Raw genomic sequence first — 21,578 nt, forward strand, 5'->3', positions numbered from 1 at the left:
TTCAGTGCCAAATCCCAAAGGGTAATTTCTAAGTAATGTTGAAAGGTGTGCTGCTGTCTGTAGGTCTTCTTATGGCAGCAAAAAGGGGCCAAAACTGGCTCAAAATGATTTCAGAGAAACTACATATTTACTTGTTTGCCAACAGGGAGCTTTAGCAGCGATAACGGCGACGGCACCGAGAACGTCAGAAGTTTGCATATTTAGTAGGCAAAAACAGTAGCTTTGAACGCCCTGCACGTGCGCTTTTCATTTTTGTCCATTTCTTTGCCGTCGTCAGCAACGCAACAACGTGAAATAGCCAAATTTGAGGTTTTATGGAGGACGTCAGCACTTGACGATAAAATTTCATTTTCTCCCCTAAATTAACCTTAACTCACACCGGTGTCATTCTTTAGGGAGTGCCGCACCACTGTCATGCTAAAAAACTGGGAATAGTCTCGAAGTGATTACATTGGGAATTTATGTTTTGAGACGACGTTCTCGTTGCCGTTCCCGTCGTCGTTGCTAAAGCTCCCTATTGACACCCCTTTACTGCCTTGCTTTCTACGGCAGTTACAAAAAAACAAAGCGTATTCAGAGGAATGCAAAATCAACTGCGATGCGCTAGTGAACTACTTCGCTATTGTTGGTACGGTGATAGGCTTTCCTGCAAAACTACTTCTTGCTTTGTTTCTGCAGTACAATAGTTTCTATTTTTTGTTCTGAAAAGCGAGGTCAGCCACCTCAATTTAAAGCACCTGAGCAAAGGTGTTTGAATTTCCCTTTTCATCAGCCTTGATCCAGCTACATTTGGATTATTAAATCTCTATGCTCTTATAAAGGCCATTTGCTTTGAAAACTACCAAACAAAGCGGTCGCCCCTCACCAAAACAAGCTTCCCTGTGAGGCACTTCAACTCAAATGTTTAAAAGTGGAGGAGGAAGTCCATTGTTTTCAAACACTACACAAAAGTCAGAGGAAAAAAAACAGAAGTGAAGGTTTTATTCCTTCTTCAAGGAACCCAGTTCAGAGAGTTAGGAAAACTAGTAACAATTTGATGTTTTCTAATATTATTAGTTGTAAAACGAATTTAAATCCTCCTGTAGAAAGCAACTTTGCTTTGATTCAACTATTCGAAAGTTGGGACCCTTCTCCACTTATTGTAACAAATTCACCATCCACATAAAACGAGCCTTGCTTGGTTTTATTTTAGAGACAGTAAGCCGGGCTGCCTAGATGTGTTCCAAAGAAGAACAATGCAAACACAATGACATGGAACTTGGCTAGCAGAACAGCTACATTGTAAAACTTACAAAAAGGAAGAATTTCAATGATCTCTCAGTGAGAGTAATTGGAGCAACATACAGCAGAAAATATCCAGGAAGAAAAATCAAGAGATGTTTTAAGACTCTAGGATGTTTTATGCCTTTCAACTACATCCTTGTTTCATTAGTTAGTTTGAAACCAAGGTATGGTATACAACCTATTCACCAGAATATCATGATATCAAAAGAGTTCAAATCTTATACACACATTCAGTCTTGAGTCATAATGGATCAACACTTTGCCCTCTATTGTGCTGCTTCTTCTAGGTCGTCCACTTTAGTGTCTTCATTGTCATTACCATCTGCAAGAAAACATAAAAGATGTACAAGATATTTCGGGCAATGAGCAAGACAAGACAAGACTGGAGGCTGCTGGTTAGAGTTGCAGGTCATTGTTTCACCATAGCTGGAACAACCTAAATCTCTTCAAAAAGGCTAACCTTTGGCCTAAATACTATGCTTTAGATCATTTTAAGCTTAAGGTTGGCATTTTGGTAAAGACTTGGGTTGTTTCAGTTATGGTAAAACAATGACCCGAAACCCTACCCTGCAATTTACACCCACTGGTTTCAAAAAGATGCAGTGCCCCTTAGTTTGAATAGGAAACGTTACCAGAATTCTTTGGATTTCTATTGGGGGATAGTCTAGGAGCCTAATTATTTTCTCAAGGTTAAAGAAAACTTTATCCAATAGATGTGATAATACTGTTCATTAAAAAGAGTGTATGCAAGCATGAATATGTCTGCATGCACTCTTTTTAATGAACAAAACGAAGGACCAAACCTCCTGAGTATTATCACATGACCTGTATTAGGAAAACAAAACATACAAGCGAAAAAGGTCTACTAAGAACCATTTATTGGGAACAGAGAAAAACACCTCTACACCTTCCACTTCCAAGATCTAAATGATAAGTCTCCTCACTGACTGCTATGCAATCATCTTATTGTCAACAACGGGAATTTGATGATAATATTACATGTAAACCTCTATTAAGCCACCCCCCCCCCCCCCCACGGGGAAGGGGGAGGAGGGATTATTTATTTCAAGCCTGTGTAAGCATTATCGGTAGCACAAAAGAAAGAAGAAAGAAACAGACTAGAGTTACAGTTCCCTACTTCGTGTTTTGAACCAGGGCCATGACTGCCTAACACGTTGTGCACATTCTTTGCCACATTTTTATTCACCTGCCGAACTTCCAACACCTGAATAAACTATTTAACAATTAGACCCGTAGCCCTTGAGGGCAAAGGGTCTAATTATCACCCAACTAGTCGGACAGAAAAAGCAATGATAAAGTTAGCAAGTGCAAGTTGAAGAAATATCTATTTGGGAATAAAACAAAAGAAAGCGTCACGCTTTTCGCTACTCGAGGACCATTTCTAATAGTCCTCTATTAGCGTAGCCAATTAAAATGCAGGATTTGCATCAGTCCACTAGTTGGGTGATACTAAACCAGATTAGTCTCAATAAACTGTTACTGTAATGTAATATTATTAAAAGATAAGGAGGAGGGGGTTATTTACCCCCTAAGGAAGATGTAAGTGCCAAAACGATGACTAAGTCACAAGTAAGACTTGTTTTGTACTTCCCTTAACCCATTGACCCTGGAAGTGAGGCAGATTTGACCCTGTCTCACTCCCAGGGGTCAATGGGGGGGGGGGGGGAGTACAAAAAGAGTACAATGCCAGGATTTAATTCGTCAACTGGAGGTGTCCTAGGACGCCTGTGAGTCAACGTGTTAAGTAGTCAAAAGCCATTTCCCCATGCATCAACCCATTGACTTCTGAGAGTGACACTTCACAGATTTTACCCTCTCTACCGCCAGACAATTTTATTCGTCAACTAAGGGCCTCCATTAAGCACAGTGTTTTTGTGGATGCACCCCGTGGAAATAATTCTAGCAAACCCCTGTTCAGAACGTTTCATCCACAGGAAAGTATACTTAGATACATTTCATACAATTCACTGTTAAAGAACACTTGCCAGAAGCTTCTGATGTCCATAGGGTAAGATTGTCTCTCAGCAGCTGCATTATCAATGTGCTGTCCTTGTACGAGTCCTCACTCAGATTGTCTAGTTCAGCAATAGCATCATCAAAGGCTTTTTTGGCCAAATCACAGGCTTTGTCCGGCTTGTTCAAAAGCTCGTAGTAAAACACAGAGTAGTTTAAGGCCAATCCCAGACGGATTGGATGTGTGGATGGAAGGGCTTTAGCAATATTGGTGGCATCCTCATAAGCCTTTTGGGCCTTCAGAGAATCATCGTCTCTATCTTTGCCTTTGGCTATTTCAGCTTCGTAACGGTGGTAATCTCCCTTCCTGTTAGAATACAGAAAGTGCCATAATGTTATACGCATAAGAGAGGGCACGTCACACACTGCTTTTTAAAAATTCACTCAAGCATGACTGATTAATTATCCAAGATAGTGATCAACAAGCAGCAATACAGAGATAAAAAAAGATATTTCTAGTGCGAAAAAAAAAAAAAGGTTATGGGGATTAAAAAAAGAACAGAACAACAGATGACATCATTTTTATGACATATTATGGACACAGCCATAAGGGTTTTTTTTTTTATTGAACAGAGCTCAGTCGCATCCGCGGTTGATTGATAAATCATTTTCATGTGCCTAAGGCACCATGCCTTTTATAATGCATCTTCGTGTTTAAATCTTGGTATCACAGAACACATTAATCTACATTCAAGTGATGACCCATGAGTTTAATCATTTTAAAAGCCATTATCCCTCCACCATTTGCTTGGTCCACATAGAAACCAATACCTTTTCCATGGCCTTCACGCAGTTTTTGCATCTTTGTTGCTCAGCAATGTAAACGCTACGTTACTGAAAGATTTCTGGCTGGCTGGCTGGTTGACTTACTGACAGTGAGTGCTACACAATTAAGATGCGAGAGTAAGTCATGAGACAGTCAGAGTAACTTGTGTGACACAGTTTGTTGAGAAAATATTTCTAGATGTACTGGAGAAGTGTCTTCCTTTGCTTTGTCTCTTGACTTCTCGGCACTTTCGTCGAGGTGAGTACACAGGCTTTATGTTAAAAATGCTCACTGAAACTTTGTTGATAGGTGTTACTTTTTCATTTGATGGCTGTCGCTTGTTAAATACCCTTAACTCTTTTTCTACACAGGAATGTCCAGGAATTTCCAGGCAAAGTCAGCCATCACAAAAAAATGTTTTTTTTCTCAAAAAGTATTTTCAGTTAGGAGGAAAAAAATACATCATTTTAAAGCTATGAAAATTAGCTTTCCAAAAACATATAATTTCTGTACATAGAACTACAATATTTTATAAAAACGAAAGTTGAAAAAAAAAATTTAACAAAAATAACATTAAAATTGTCTAAAATTAGTTTTCAACACAAATTTGGCCATTTTAAGGTCAATTACGAATTTTTTAATGACCGACAGATATGTTCTTCATTTTATCAGCTTTCTTGGACATAAATTTGACCGAAAACTGATGAGGCACGAATATTTTTGGATTTTTTTGAGATAATCGGATTAGCGATCAATGCGTAATGTGATAAAGTGATGACAAGTCAAATTTGCGACCCGTTGCTAACGGCAACGGAAGCGATTGCATTACGAATAATGAACATCTGTTTGCAAAAAAACACCCAAATAACCGATTTTTCGACTGAAAATTCATCCCAGAGGATAAAACTATTCACTGGACATGTAATAAAGGTAAATATGTGCGAGCGAAAGCGAAAACAAGCGAATATTTTGAGGAAAAACACAATTCTGTGAGATCAAAGGTGAGATCGATGAAAAGGTCGCTGCGCTACGAATCCTACCAATTCCGATACGCCAGCGTATCGGATTGAGGCCCCCCTGTAGGAAAAGGGTTTACACGGTGCGACTTGTCGACCTGATTTTTGGCGGCGGCTTTGAAAAAAATCGGGCCGACATACTGCAACAGATTTTTTATGTCGGCCCGATTTTTTTTTAAAGCTGCCACCAAAAATCGGGCCGACAAGTTGCACCGTGTAAACTGGCCTTTTCCTGAGTACCACTGGCGGATGTGTGATGCGATGGACATGTTATAGATTGTGTTTAACGGCCTTCATTATTTTTCTTTTTAGAACCAGTCTTACTGTGAAGATTTGTGAGTTCACTACTGTTAGTTCTGATCGCTCAGGGACCGCGGTGTTCACGTTGAGCATTCTCATTGTGTGTATGTAACAAAGTTAAAAATATATGAAGTCGTTGTATTTCTGAAAAAGCTAAATGAAACCCTTGTGCTCGTTAAAAATCTGTTAAATGAAGACATTACGCTCGTTAAAACAAACTCGCCCAATGAGGCAAAACAAGCTACAGCTACCCGTTCCAACAATCATGGGAGTAACGATTGCGCAATACCATGTCCGTATTGGTATCCGTAACAATTTTGTAACAACAAAAGCTGCTTTAAAGTTAGACAGTATTATCTGGAATACAAGGTCGATAATAGTTTTACTTACTCGAGCAGTATACTTATTGGGCTGCATTGTTTATGTGGCTTTATTTTTATTAATTAAGAATAGCTAATGATGTTGAGGAGAATCCTGGACCCGCTTTGTTCAGTATAGTTGATCCAACCAAAACAAACTGTGCACAGTTTAGTCAAGCTAATGCAAGAAAATTTGGACAGTACACTGCTGGTAAACAATGTGTGGCTTTGCCATTGACTACTGCAATTGTACACACGTGGGTAAAAGATTATTACAACATGGGATTCATCACTTTTAAATAAATTATTATCTATTGGAAACAATTTATATACTTTTATATGAAATTCATGCTTTTGAATTCTTTTGTTCATTTAAAATTTCAACATTGTGTGGTGACACATTTATAAAACAGACTGTACACCTAATTTAAATTTTACAAAGATAAGGTCACATGGATTACATAATTGCATAACAAACCGGTAAGTATTATTGTAACCAGTTAACATTAATATTTTACCCAGGCTCTTTCCCCTGCCTCTTAGTGGCTGAGGAAAGAGTTAGGGTAGAAGGTATGTTGCCTGTATGTATGCAATGTAGATGCATGTACACAAGTGTATGCCTATTTTTCTTTTCGAAATGGAAAAGTTAACATTTTAAAGTTTCTATCACCTCAAAAAACCCTTTTTTGCTATAACTAATCCTCTTGTTTGCTAAACTACAGTCCCCTTAATTCAAAATCCCTGTTTGAGGTTCCACGAAAGTTGAACTATATGTAGTTGTAATCATTTTGATCTATGACAACCCAAGGAAGGGGAATGGACCACAATAGACCACAATGACATCACATACTACTTTGCATAGAGTTCTTAAGTGGTGACATCATAAAACTTTGATCACTTTCGAGAGTGAAACTAAGATAATCATGCCCTGTTCACATGACGAGGGCGATTGCAATTTTTTTTTCTCTCCTGCTCTCCTTCCTTCCCTTTTTCCTTTCTTCGGCAATATGCAGAGAGCCTTTACCGAAGACTGATCGTGCAATTAAGTCTGATCAATGTGGCAATGTCATGCATTATAAATTGTGGTAAATTTGGGCTAATGGTTGTTGGGCATTGCTTTAAGAATATTTGGTGGCTCCTAAAGGAAATGAAATTATGGGATTTGTTGAGATATTTTGAAACAACAACATCTGAAAAGCCTAGCTGACAAAAACTAGCATTGTGGGCAAATTGCCTCCGAGATACTAGTCCTGTTTTGCTCTGCCAACTCCATACAAATCCTTCTAAATTTGACTTGATTTCTAATGTTATGAACTGAGTCAAATTTAGAAGGATTTGCATGGAGTCGTCAGAGCATAACTGGGCTAATATCTCTGAAACATTTTGCCCTGAAATGCTAAGTTTTTGCGAGTAGGCGTTTTGGATGTTTCTCTTTCTTTCCTGGGGGTGGGGCTTAATAGATTTCACTCTGTCTAATGCCAGATGACTTTACTCGTCAATGGGGGTGGGTCCAGTGCAGTTCAGACCACACCTGTGTCAAATGAGGTAAACAGAAATTTCCCACAAGGAACAAAGAAATCTTAACTCAGATAGTTATAGTCAAATAAAACAGAATCCATTGCTACCTTAGATTTTAAAGGGTGATACTAGGTTTAGGGGCAGCTCGTAATCCACAAGATAGTCTTTTAGATTAAACACAAAAAATTAGATCCTTCCTGATCGATAACACTTTGAGTTTGCTACATAGTATGCTAACCAAGCACTTCATGGTACAAGCATTGGGCCGATTTTGCTCCAATATTAGGACAGGGGACGAGTTGACTGGCAATATCTCTACTACTCTACCGTATTTACCCGTGTATAAGTCGATCCCATGTATAAGTTGACCCCCCATTTTTGATGGCAAAAAAAGCAATGTCTTAATTTCTTCGTTAAATGTTCATGGGGTACTAATCTTGTATTCTTCAATTTCTGGAAATGTGGATGCACACAAAATTCAGGGCCTCAAGCGCTTAATAGTTTTGTGGTTCAGAAGTTGTATATGCGGGCATTTTGTCCTTGAGTTTCGAAAAAGTTCTCAGAAAATCGAGCATGTAAACCTCAAACTAACCTGTTTCATTGTTCAAGGATAAAGGGCTTTAGAGGATAAGCACAACATCTCAGAAGCAGGAGTCAATCTTTGAAAATAACTTCAAAAATGGTGCGAAATGTGCAAGGTTTAATTGGTCCTTGACTTATAATTTCTCACATTACAAACAAACAAAACTCATAAACCAAACAATACGAAGTTTGCAAAAGCAATTAAATCAGCCAGGTTTGTATAAAGAATAAAAAACAATCATCACCAACCAGCATTTTCAGGAAACACGAGTGACGATGCTTGCACACAAACACGAGGTATTGCGCAAGGTTACTAAGCCGTTGAACGATTGTGTTTTATTTGAAAAAAACAGAAATGCCTTTTAGAGCTTTCCGCCTTTGGAAAACTAAAATTTCCAGCGTCTATTTGATACAGTATTTGTGCTTGTGAGTATCTTCAACATTTAGAGTTGGCCAAATCCTTTTTCATTTCGAATTGCTTACATTTATTTTGAAGTCTTAACCGTTTTGTCATTCATTTTGAAGTCTTTTGTCCACTGCGTTCATCATGCCCAAGACAACATTATTATGTTAATTTTGAATAAATTATTTAGCTGGAACTTGGCTCTAAATCTCTGACCTGTGTATAAGTCGAGGGCGATTTTTGGAGCTTCTTTTGAGGCCATAAAAGGTCGACTTATACACGGGTAAATACGGTAATTACTGTATGCTACTTTGAATAAATTATTTGGCTGGCTCTAAATTTTTTGACCCATGGGTTTAAAGTTGAGGGCATTTTTGTGGCCCCTCAAATGTTAATGTCCATCTACTTCTCCAGACCCTGACACCTGCTTCAAGTTTGAAAACCCTGACTGTCTTATTGTGTTTCTGGTACATATACGTACCATATTTACCCGTGTATAAATCGACCTTTTATGGCCTCAAAAGAAGCTCCAAAAATCACCCTCGACTTATACACGGGTCAAAGATTTTGAGACAAGTTCCAGCTAAGTAATTTATTCAAAATTAACATTATAATGTTAACATTGTCTTGGGCATAACGAACACAGTGGACAAAAGCCGACGTAAAAGACTTCAAAACGAATATGTAAGCAATTCCAGTTGAAATGAAAAAGGATTTGTCCAACTCTAAATGTTGAAGATACTCACAATCACAAATATGAAATAGACACTGGAAATTTTCGTTTTCCAAAGGTGGAAAGCTCTAAAAGTTATTTCTGTTTCTTCGAATAAAACACGATTGTTCAACGGCTTAGTAACCTGGTGCAATACCTCGTGTTTGTGTGCAAGCATCGTCATTCGTGTTGTGTGAAAATGCTGGTTGGTAATGAATGTTTTTTATTCTTTATACAAACCTGGCAGATTTAAATGCTTTTGCAAACTTCGTATTGTTTGGTTTATGAGTTTTGTTTTGTTTGTCATTTGAGAAATTTTAAGTCAAGGACCAATTAAACCTTGCACATTTTCGCATCGTTCGCAAGTTATTTTCAAAGATTGACTCCTCCCTCTGTGATGTTGCATTGTGCCTATCCTCTAAAGCCCTTTATCCTTGAACAAACGAAACAGGTGAGTTTGAGGTTTACATGTTCGATTTTCTGAGAACTTTTTTCGAAACTCAAGGACAAAATGCCCGCATTTACAACATCTGTTGAACAACAGAACTATTAAGCCCTTGAGGCCCTGATTTTTTTTGTGTATTCACATTTCCAGAAATCGAAGAATACAAGATTAGTGTCCCATGAACATTTAAAGAAATTAAGAAATTGCGTTTTTTGCCATCAAAAAGGGGGGTCGACTTATACATGGGATCGACTTATACACGGGTAAATACGGTATGTGTGTGTGTGTTGTGTTGCCTGTTTTGCTCCTGACGTCTACACATGTACCGTATTTACCCGTGTATAATACACACTTTTTTCCTGCTAAAACAGCTCCGAAAATTGAGATGCGTATCATACACGGAATCCATTGTTTAAGACACGTGTCCCTCATTAGCATATGAACGAGGACACATTGGTTTTTGATTGAAAAGTAAAAGGCTTAACAAAGAGTTAAAAATTTAGATCCACTAATAAATTAACCTTCCTGTTTTAATGAACAACTGAACAACATAGCCTTCACTTTTGAGCGATTAACTGAAACATCAAAATGGCCACAAAAAAACTCAACAAAGTTTACAATGCCGGTCTGATAAATAACACTCGTTAATTTCGCTGTTATATTGTCAAACTTTGCAAAGAACACAACTATCCACTACATGTTACTGGAAATATGGACAAAATGCCACTGATCTTCGATATGTCACCGAACCAAACGGATCAACATTACACCGCAGAGAAGAAATGTTGCGATGGGAAATGAGAAGAACCACGTAACTGTTTTGTTGGTGTGTGCTGGTGATGGATCAAAATTAAGACTGATGAGTAGCACAATCATGATGTACATTTGTGTAACATAGTGAAATTTTACAAAATTTTTCATGCTGTCATAAAATTGGATGAAAAGGAACCTGACAAAATCAAATAGCCTCTTAAGCTGATATCTTAATGTAAAATGAAATTTTTTTGTACTGATGGATCAAAAATAAGCAATTTTAAATTTACCCATGACCCCTTGCAGGCATGGTAATTTCCTCATTTTGCCTAGATTACCCTAAAAAATTGTTAAATAACCTGAAATATTCTCATTTTTAACTTTTGACATTACAGAAATGTTAATTTCAGAGTTGATTATATGCTTCGCTTGATTTGCAATTGAGAAATTCCAGCGAAATTTTCCACATGGATTGCAAAAAACAGGGCAAAATGGGCTGAAGTCCGGAAAAAACCGGTTTAACTGGATAAAAACAAGTCAAGGCCTGGTAGCAAAGCTTGCTCTGAAGGAACGTTTCGAAACGTAATGGCAGATCTGCAAGGGGAAAGTTTTGGTTCTTTCACGCTCTAAATTCCCTTTGTCAACCTCTGAACGTCAAGAAGTGTTTCAGACTCATAAAGAGGTCTCGTTCTTTCACAATTTGAATTCTTTCTTTCTGAGCTTTGGCGTGTAATTTGTACATGAGATGAGCATTCTGTTTTTCTTTGGGTTTGTAATGTGAGCTCGGACAAGCAAGATACAGAGGACCATCAATTTTTTGCGAAGCTGTGCTTTGGTCCTAAGGCAAATTGTAATGGCGGACAAAGTGTTTCAGACTGAGAAAAAATGCTCTGGCTTCTCATGTGCTGAAATTTTCGGTAAAACTTTCTCCAAAGCAACTACCACAAATGAGCATTCTCAAACCATATTTTATTCTGCCTAACCACAAAACATCCGTGGGTTACAGACGCAAATTGCAAAACAGCACTGAAGATTTTAGGAGCGTGACGCTCAAGACTGTTGTGCTTTTCGCCCTCTTTTCTCAGTCATTGGTGAGAAATTAACCACAATTTTTTTATTTACTGGTTGCAACATTGTGTATGTGAAATATGTTGTCGATTTCGTTGTGAGGAATAAAGTACAAGCCGTCTGAAGAACCTTGTTGTGCTTGTCTTACTAGTTTGCGTGTTACGCGTGACGCGCCATTTTTTGTCCCTAAAGTGGACAACCGAATCCGTTTATTCTAAACTTAAGCAACCGATTTTGCTAATCTACACAGTAAATGTTACTTAATATGTAAGAAGCATATCTGCGAAATGTGAGTGGCTAGCACTTTTTACGAGCGGAGATATGGCCTGAAGTGTTCGTTCAAGATACTGGTTTCCCAAATGTACATCATGATTGTGCTACTCATCACTAATGGTGATTTTCAAGAGGAAAACGGTGCCTAAAGTTGAAAACAAGCACAGGGTTATCAGTGACGCCCAAGAGAAAGGCAGAATGAAGAGTTTGGCGTGCTCCATGTGGTGTACTGGGGAGACAAAGAAGCCTGCTTGTTTATGCTTTCGAAGCTTGTGTGACAGACAGCATGAAAAGCAGCATTTGCAGAGAAAACACCAATTGATTTAGCAGTAATTCTTGGCAGATTGAACTCAGTTCTGCAGCCCCTTAATGTGAATGATGGGAATGGCAGGCAGAATTCGATTCATGCCAATAGACCAATTTCGATATATTAAAATTCAGTCCGAAACAAAAGGCATCATCTCGAGGCTCTGGGGAATAAACTCATACAAATCCTTATATTTATTCCCCAGAGCCTCGAGATGATGCCTTTTGTTTTGGACTGCATTTTAATATATCGAAATTGGTCTATTTTCAATTTTGGTTCGCAGTTGCAATAACTGAACCAATCACTAGCCACTGGGATTGACAGCCAAACAGTTAATTTCAGAACAACTGGTCACTTGATTTGTTACAGGTTACTTACATTTTGTTGAAAAAAACTTTGGATTCATCTGTGGTCGACTTAGGGATGAGGGAGTCTTCCAAAGCTCTGAGAATTTCTCCACATATGTCCCTGAGTTCCTTTTCTATATTCTCCTTGTACTTCACAATGGTGTCTTTGTTCTTGTCAGCTCTACTTTCCAAGGAACTTAAGATGCGCCATGCAGCTCTGCGCGCACCAATTACATTCTTGTAGGCTACAGACAAGAGGTTTCGTTCTTCAACTGAAAGTTCACTTTCTGCTGCATTTGTCACTTTCTTCATAAAGTCAGCCATGTCTGAGAGAAAATCAATGTGATTTTGTATACAATTTAGTTTCTTGAATAAGCAACAAGCTTGCTTTACAAAACATACATGGAGGTTGTACAGGTCGCTGCATGTAGATTTTTGACAAATACATGTAAAATTAGGGATGAAAATTACTTTTTTTTACCTTTAGAGAAAAGAGCTAAACCATTGGCGGGTTTTGGAATGAGAAAGGCCACCCACGCCTTCCAGAGGCTTCATCTGGAAGACTGAGTCACATAAAAAACCTTGACTAGATCTTGAACTCTGACTAAGTAGGACATCACTTTAGACCATACAAATGGAGAACGCAGTGTACTGTGTCGACCTTGACTTTTATGCGGTTACATTTAAGACTTTTAAATCAAACGACCCTCATGAAAGGCTGCATGGCCTCTTCTCGTGCTAACATTAAAACATAAATGTAGCTAAAAGGATAGAGTAAGCTCCACATGTTTTAGCTGCCTATTTAGTTGTTGGTGTTGTTGCTGTTGTAATTTCCTGCCTTTTAGCACTTAAGTTTGTTTTTTCTTTTGTTACACTGTTTGCGCGCGCATTACTCGATTGTTTGCATTTACTATTGTTGTAATGTTTACTGGTAATTTAAAATTCTAACAGCAATGCATCAATGTAAGTTCAAATGGACCTCTGCAGCTTGCACATTTTGTTTTCCCATTTCAGACCATGTGATGTTACTTTAGGGAACAGTTTCTTTCAAATGTCGTCTTATGCATGTGCATAACTCATGAAAAAACAAAAGGAAAATTTCTTTGGGAACATCACATGGTCTGAAATGGGAAAACAAAACATACAAGCTAAAGAGGTCCATTGTAACACTTACACAATATCAAATTCACACTGTAATAAACACTCGCAACTGATCAATGATCGATCGTAACGTGTCTTGTAAACTCAAAGCTGTTGTCCATTTTTTACAAATACTAGTTTGTCTGCTTTTATCCAGACATTTTTTTCCAATCAAAACAGATTTCATTGTGTGATCTCACGAAAGTGACACTTCGGAAATTTTCACAACCAAAAATGTTACGGAACTGATATCTTGTAAAAAGACTTATTTCTAGGTCATCTTCAACCTTGTATAGAGAAAAATCTAGAAGACCTCACGGTTTTGATTTTAGAATATCATCAAATGTTCAAATTCTAAATGCCTTGCAAATAAAATTCTCATTAAAGACACCTTGCATCTTTTAATAATAAAATGTACACAAAAGGATAATTAACTCAGGTCCTCAAGAGAGATCCTTAAGCCCATGGAGGAGGGGAGCTGTAATCTGGATACTGGGAACTGAAAATACAAGTGATGGGCTCTAGAGTGATCTGAAGAGGTACACCAAGAGATTTCGCTTGATGTGGATTTCACGCCAAATTGTTTTTCTTCATTCAATAACCTAACTACAACTGCCGATAAAAAAGATCAGGGAATACTCTCTATTGTTGTGTGCACCTTTGCCCCTTAGAATCGTAAATGCAAAAGTAAAATAACACTAACAACTGCACCGAATCTTTGCACAAGTTGGATCTTTACACAACCAATGACGTCAAAATCCTCAACAAAATCCCAGGCCTTTGTTAAAAATATGTGAGGTTTCTTCGCATTTTAGATACGTTCTCGGAACAGAAATTAAATTGTTTTTGTACAAAAACGCTTCTTAGACCATTACAGTTTAGATTTTAAAACAAAAAATAGTGGTGAAATTTTAAGTCACGTGTACTTTAAGGTGCAAATGTCTCTAAAATACAAATTCTTAACTCCTCATCAGATCCGCTCAGACTGTATGTATGCCCTCTAAATGCCATCTCTCTCTAGACCAAACAGCCAGCTATAAGCTGAAGGAGGCTTACACAATGACAGCAATGATTCATAGCCCTGGGATGTACATGTATAAAATATCCTAATTTAAAATTCCCAGGAAATAAAGATATGATTTTCTTTCCCTCAGGGCCAGTCATTAATAAATATTATTTATCTTACTATATCTCTCAGATAGTACTGGAGCTATGATGCACCATTTTCCAGCATTTTTGATAGTTTATGTGAAATAAACTTGTGAAACTATAAAATTAATCTTGCAAGTGACTATTTCAAAGCCCCAATAAGATTTTTTTTCTTTTTCCAGATTTTTTTGCATGACAATCCATTGTGGCGCTTGAACGTTTTATTTGACTTCAGCTAGTTTCCTTTCCACCTGCCTTATTACACCAGAGATACAATAAATATATTCCTAACCTAATTTTCTCGGTCTGTCATGTAAGTAATCCTCGTTTTTTTCCTGTTGATTTATGGCCCACTGGGTCAAAAATCAAAGGAAAAAACTCTGTAAGTAACCAACAGTACAGACCTCGACCTCGGTTACTAAGACGTATATCATGAAATTTAAAGTATTTTTGTGATTAATCTAACTTCCACTGTTTGCAACTTACAAATGTACCAAAACTAAAATTTGGATAGATTCTTTAAAACCCAACAACTTATTTGAGAGTATGTGCAATGTGAATTATGTATACATGGTACACATAAAAAGATGCTGCTACAGGAAGACCTCTCTGCCAGGTTTTCGGATATTGCTCCCAAATTTGCATCACAGAAAGAATGATACCATCAAAGTTTAATAACCTTCTGAGGTTTAAAAAGCTATAGCAGCCATTGCAAATTCATAAATACGTAAAACGAATCCATGCTTTTATCCATTCTCACCTGGCAAAAATACAAAATAATTGATAAAATGAAGTCAACAACAAAATGCATTGAAAAAGAAAAAACTTCACTCGTGTACACGGAAATGTTGAAAGAAAAAATGGTTTTGATTGCGCGAAGAAGCTCGATTATATGACTAAACCAATTAGCAACCCCTCTGAGTTTGTACGGAATGGCCTCGCATTATACGAAAAGACGAAATATTTTTACATGTGAGCTTGTCATCACTTCTGTACGCTCATACACAAACTTAAAAAGTTGTGCGAGTGCGTAATCGGTAACCATCAGACAGCAAAAAATGTTAAAGAATAGATTTTTAATGGTAACTGATCCCTGAAAAATATTTTACCAGTAATCTCTCACATATCACAGTCAATGAATTTAAATTTGCTTTTTACGTACAAAGCCGGTATTTAAGACCGACGCAATGGAATGGCAGTAGCCATGAAAATGCTGACAAACAGCGTAAGCTGACCATAATTCCTCTACTTTGCGACATTTAGCGGTAAGGAAACGTTTACGACCGACAACGTTCAACCGATGCGAAAAATACGATTCAATGTAAGACTTAATTCAACATATCATAAACACGTTTCGTCGGCGACCATGCTATGGGTTGAACCCATCGATCGCTAAGGCCATTGGATATCAAACACGCACGCAAATTCGCACTGGGGAGATCTCGGAGAAGATACAAAAACGAAGGACAAGAAGATCACTGTGATCGAAGTCAAAGCGTTGCGTTTTTCCGTACGCAAGATTTACAACCGAATTAAAACGACGGGATTATCATAACGAAGTCACAATTCTAGCCTGGATAACCAACCGATAGAACCAGAAAAGACCCCACTTACCTTCATAGCGTTCAGCCTGCTCGGCTAGCTTGGCCATAAAGATATTATGCTCTTTACCTTCCATTTTCTGAGGCAAGAAAACGAAGAAAGACACTTTACCGCGTTACTTCGCTCAACGAAGGACGACCAACCAAGGGCGTTGACTGTAACTAGCGTCCAGGTCTCTACGCGATAGTTTTTCAAATGTCGCACGTACGACGGAAATGAAGAACTCTCGTAAAAACCAATAGCAGAAATTTCTAATTCCAAGCTTCATACGTAAGTCGATGCTTTTTCTCTTTTGATGCCACGCTTCGGTACAAACCATAGACATGAACGACTATTTGCTATTGAACATCCACGCATTTAGTAGGGTGTGTGCAAAAACGAAACTCCCGCCGGAAATGGCCGATACATAAGTTAGATTAGGCTGATTTAGCAACCGTTCTGTTGCTAAATCAGCCTATTATCTTTTCGGAGGACGGATACAGGAACAGCTGTATCCCTTTTCAGTTTCCTGGGAAATAGTTTGAATAAAGACTGAATAACAACCGCCTCTGCAATTTGCAGACAAATGCGATGTCGCCCTCAGCAGAACTCGATCCTTGCGTACGAACTGAATTCGAAAAGTACTCGTCAAAACAGTCAAATCAGACTCCTGGTCAGTCAGTACATTCAGTGTGATAAAGACAGGGGTATTTTGCAGAACGCCGACGTTGCAAAATCAGTATTTGACGGAAATAACTGCATATATACCCAACAATAACTAAAAGCTAACCATTTTAGAAATCCGCCTTCCGGCTGCAGCCACCATAATTGAAAGCTAACCATTCGGCGTTCGGTTTTGTGGAAAATACCCCTGCCCTGTGACAAATAGCAACCGAAAGAGTTTGAGGTTTTTCCTGGCAATCGATCGCCCACTCAGAGCCCTGCCGACTGTGTTTGGGCTCGTTTAGACAAGTTTAGCGAGCGTTAAAATGAGAATTGTGTGACCTAGACAAGTTGACCAAACTTTAATATTATGTATGAATTTAAAGAGTCAAAAGAGAAAAAAAAAAAATATATATATATCATCATTTGCTATTCTTTCTCCCCATTTCGTCTTTTTTTAACGTATAGTTGCGTTTCTAAACCTAGAAACTGCAGCTGGACCGACAATCAACTGAGTAATGCATAGTTTGAATAAAAAGCTATTGTTTTTAACGAGAGTTTCCGTTGGCTGCGGTGAGGATTTTGGCGGGAAAGAGCTTTTTACTAAAAAGCGAAAGCTAGCAACATACATCAGCCCCCAAACAATCTTTTGTCCAGAGTCGTCAGGCTCTTTGGTCGGTGGGTTGTCGCAGATAATGGTACAATTTTCCCACAAGATCTAGGATAGTTTCTGGGCCGGCGCCGTAAAAGCCAATCAAAAAAAAATTCAAATTTTTTCGATTATCCCAGAGTCTCTCCTGGTAACAGAGCCTGAAGACTCTGCATGGGCTCGAGATTGTGGCCACATATCTCCGCTGACAGAAAAGATATGGCGCGCCTTTCCAGTCAATGCATGTATTCAAGCAACTTTATTATGTAGTGCATCTATTACATTTCTGTGCCGTAATTTTATTTCGTTTTTGTATGTTTAATTTTTTATTTTGCTTTGATATATTTTACATCTCTTCCCATTAATTTAAATATAAGTGTTAAGCACATTTTGTTGTTGTTGTTGTTCTCTTTATTTTATATGCGTTCTATATGTATATTTAGATTAGTGCCGTACCGGAAATCCTCTTTTTAAGCCCCCTGGTGGGCGGGAACTTATTTATTTCAGGCACGTTTGAGAAGGAAGGGGGGCTTATCTTAGAGGGGGGAGCCTTATTTAATTTAGTGAAACGCATTACCAGTAACAAAAAAAAAAAAAGAAAGAAACAGACTCGAGTTATGGTTTCCTTCGTGCTTTGGACCAGAGCAGTGACTGTCTAATATGGAAATTTGAGTGATACAAGGTATTTGCAACATTTTTATTCAGTAGCCTGTGTACAGCCGCCCACTCTCCGAAAAAAAAAAAATCGGAGAGGAGCGTCTGTGATTTACCGTTAGTAATCGTCTTCCGGAATAATTTTGACTACATTATCAAGTGATCTACGCTGACCAAAATTTGCGTGGCTCATATTTCTTTGGAGCTGAATTCAATGAGGTAGATTTCAAACGCGCATCGAAGAGCCTCTCCGATAGTTTTAAGATACATTGGCTTTATAGCATAGAAGCACTCTTTAAAGGAAAGGATGTATTTGCAAGTCTTCCAACCAAGGCACGGCTCTGATCTTCAGAACAGCACAGATCGTTGCCGATGAGCTGTTATTTCCTCGGTGTGTTCACATCTCAAATCTTCCAGGGCATCACACTTTGTAGATTGTGCTTGGGAATGGCTAGGCTGATCCGAGCAAGGCGTTGAGATTACATTGACTGGTAAGGAATAGCGGGAGACGTTTTCGAGTGGACAATCTTTTGAATAGTGCTATATTCACCTCGTGAAGAGCGCTTTCGTTTCTTTTGCGCTGCCACAATTCCTACAAATGTACGTCGAATCGATTTCCACTTTACACTCCATAGATAACAATTCCGCTCGTACTTTAAAAGAAAAACCTCATTGGCCATCAAAAAGATTTTTATTCGTATTTTGTACCGTGCTCACAGTACACACGAACTCATCGTAAAATCTCTCACGGTGGTTCTCACGGTGTTGATGTGGAGAAATAAAAATAAAAGCCAATCAAAACTCGTTGTTTCAATGATGTAATGATCGATGGGTAATAACCAATCAAATCATTTTCCACACATTCCAGGAAAAATCACGTGGTATGAAAGACGATTTATCAACGGTAAATCACAGACGCTCCTCTCCGATTTTTTTTTTCGGAGAGTGGGCGGCTGTACACAGGCAAGAGAGTATGAAAGTAAGAGAGGTAACCCCTCATATTTGCCCTATTCCCAACGTAATCCCTCTTAAGTTATTTTTAGATCTCCTGCGAGATCCGGTATTCCCACGAGGGTTAACTGATAGCCAATCATATGTCCCCATTATCGCGAACGACGCGAATCATTGCGTGGGAATTCGCTCAGCTGTCATCATTGGTAAAAATGGGGACATATGATTGGCTATCAGTTAACCCTCGTGGGGATACCGGATCTCGCAGGAGATCTAAAAATAACTTATAAGGGATTACGCTGGGAATAGGGCCAATATGAGGGATTACCTCTCTTAGGGGGTGTTTACATGATACCGGTACGAGTTTCATTCTGGTACGAGTTCATCCCGGTTCTTACTTATCGCTCTGTATTTGTTTACATGATACCTGTGAAAAATCTCATACCAGTACAACTCATACCGGTATGAGTTCATCCCGGTAGTTGTACCGGATCGAAATTCTCATAACGGTATGAAAAGTTATACCGGTATCATGTAAACGCTACATTGACTCCCATTCCGGTACGAGTCGTCAAGTCGTGGTGGACTGGGACTATTGACGCATGCGTTGTATTTCTAAATATTGGACGCCATTATTGTTTTGGTTCATGCGTCATCCCTGTGTCAATATTTGTATCGTCCATGTAAACGCGGTATGAAATTGACAACTCGTACCAGAATGAAACTCGTACCGGTATCATGTAAACACCCCCTTATCTTCATACTCTCTTGACACAGGCTATTATTCAGTTGCGGGAACCAAATCCAAACTTCCAGTATGTGAATAAACCATACCGGATCAATCCACATGAAGTGTTGCTGTCGTGATTAATTCCTACAGTCTATCATTCGTTGATTTGGTTATGAAAAATAAGGTGGGGGGAGGGGGCTTAAAAGAGAGGGGGGGGGGGCATATTAACTTTCTTCCTCTAGAAAGGGGGGCTAATAATTATTAGAGAATTTGTCATATGTTTTTTCCCTTCTAATTAATTATGCAACACATGATTGCATTACCGCGAGTCACGTGGGTCATTTTCCGCTATTATGGTTTCTGGGCACACGGAGGAAGAACTGTCCAACCTCGTTCCCAGGGCTTTTCACCGCCGAGAGTAGGACGGGCCCGTCCCAGGGCTCTCGACGGTGAAAAGCCCTGGGAACGAGGTTGAAAACTGTCAAGCACATGTTGTGCGGCCACGCATGCCTTGCAGGTTTTGAGTCGTTTGAGACCTAGCATTTCAAGAAACGTTGCCCCTAAGCTGAATTCAGAATCGTCAGTCTCTCTTTTAGACTTTCTCAAAGTCCTTTTTTATGTGGTCCGCAGTTGTGGGGAAAATGGAGCACGCCAATTAGGGACCTTTAGAATTTAGATAGGAGGACGAGTAAGACTCCGGGTACGAGTTTTCCGTTCTGAGCACGCGCACTTCGAAAAATGTCAGCCTCCAAACTTTATGCCGAATTGACTGCTCCCAGTAGGGTTTTTTTTTCAGGGCCAATAAGTGGCTCAAGAAACATCAGACCGAAAGCATACATAAGGCGCCTCTGGCAGCTGCTATACGCCAGGGCCATTTCCCTCCCACCTTCTCCTCGCCGGAGAAAAGCCCTGGGAACGAGGTTGATACGGACCATGTTGGAGCACAGCACCACAGGCAGGTAATTAGTTGCGAGCCATTTTTTATGAGAGAGGAAGACTGGAGTACCTGGAGAAAAGCTAGAGTCAGGTTCCCGGGTAGGGTTGAGGTTAGCCCGCGAACGCAGACGTATTTCCGGCGGTCGTTTCTCTCCCCCGAGCTATTTTTCGGGGGAGAGAAACGACCGCCGGAAATACGTCTGCGTTCGCAGGCTTGGTTGAAGTTGACTAACTCTGTCTGACGTACCTCCTGAAATAACTCCACAAAATATTGAAAACAGACTGAAAAGAAAGTACCAACACTCAGGGTCTTTAAATAACTGAGGCGAAAGACCCATATGAGAAGAAAGTGCTGCCTTTGTAACTACATCGGCAAATGTTTAGACTTTCAAGTCTTCTCGGATAAGGACAATAAGCCGGAGGTCCCGTCTCACAGCCCTTGTTCATAACTAACCCAACTCTGTGGGACGGTTAAGATCCCACACACTATTCGAAAGGAGTAGGGCAAGGAGTTTCCGTTGTTGTGGTCTGACCTTTCCTGCATGGGGTCGGCTTGGTAGGATTAGCTTGAAGGGATTCTGTGTGAATGAGACCACAATTGTGTATAACAGCCAGAAGTTCGGCTACTTAGCCAAGTGCTGGAGCCTCACTCAAACTCAAACTCAAACTCAAACTCAAACTACCCTCTGAAGAAATGTCATACAGCGGCTTCATCCCATTTTTGATTAAACACTTTTTATAAACATTGATGTTTTGTTTAGATTGTGTAAATGGCATAATTTAACTGTTCTTTGAACATCTGCAAAGTTATTTGATTAAGTATTATTACAATTTCATATTGTCCGTTTTATTACGAAACGTAACATTGTAATCGCGTAACCAGGCCAAAGTGTTCATATGGTACCTTTTCCATCCCGGTAACTGAAATCGCAGATACCCAGACAGCCGCCCCCATACG

The 21,578-nt window shown here is 39.1% G+C and overlaps 1 protein-coding gene across 1 annotated transcript in view; it reads right to left on the reverse strand.

Annotated features, from left to right (window-relative positions):
- Positions 1 to 16,229, reverse strand: part of LOC138045551 (14-3-3-like protein 2) — a 16,545-nt gene extending 316 nt beyond the window's left edge. The window contains exons 1-4 of the mRNA XM_068892097.1: positions 16,071 to 16,229; positions 12,199 to 12,493; positions 3,291 to 3,625; positions 1 to 1,606 (exon numbers count right to left, since the gene is read on the reverse strand). The exon at positions 1 to 1,606 is cut by the window's left edge and continues 316 nt beyond it. Coding sequence (XP_068748198.1) covers positions 1,551 to 1,606; positions 3,291 to 3,625; positions 12,199 to 12,493; positions 16,071 to 16,134 — 750 coding nt within the window. The 5' untranslated portion in view covers positions 16,135 to 16,229 and the 3' untranslated portion in view covers positions 1 to 1,550. The remainder of the gene's footprint in view (positions 1,607 to 3,290; positions 3,626 to 12,198; positions 12,494 to 16,070) is intronic.
- Positions 16,230 to 21,578: the final 5,349 nt, after the last annotated feature.

This window comes from Montipora capricornis, chromosome 4, assembly GCF_036669925.1.
Source record: "Montipora capricornis isolate CH-2021 chromosome 4, ASM3666992v2, whole genome shotgun sequence".
Taxonomy (NCBI): domain Eukaryota; kingdom Metazoa; phylum Cnidaria; class Anthozoa; order Scleractinia; family Acroporidae; genus Montipora; species Montipora capricornis.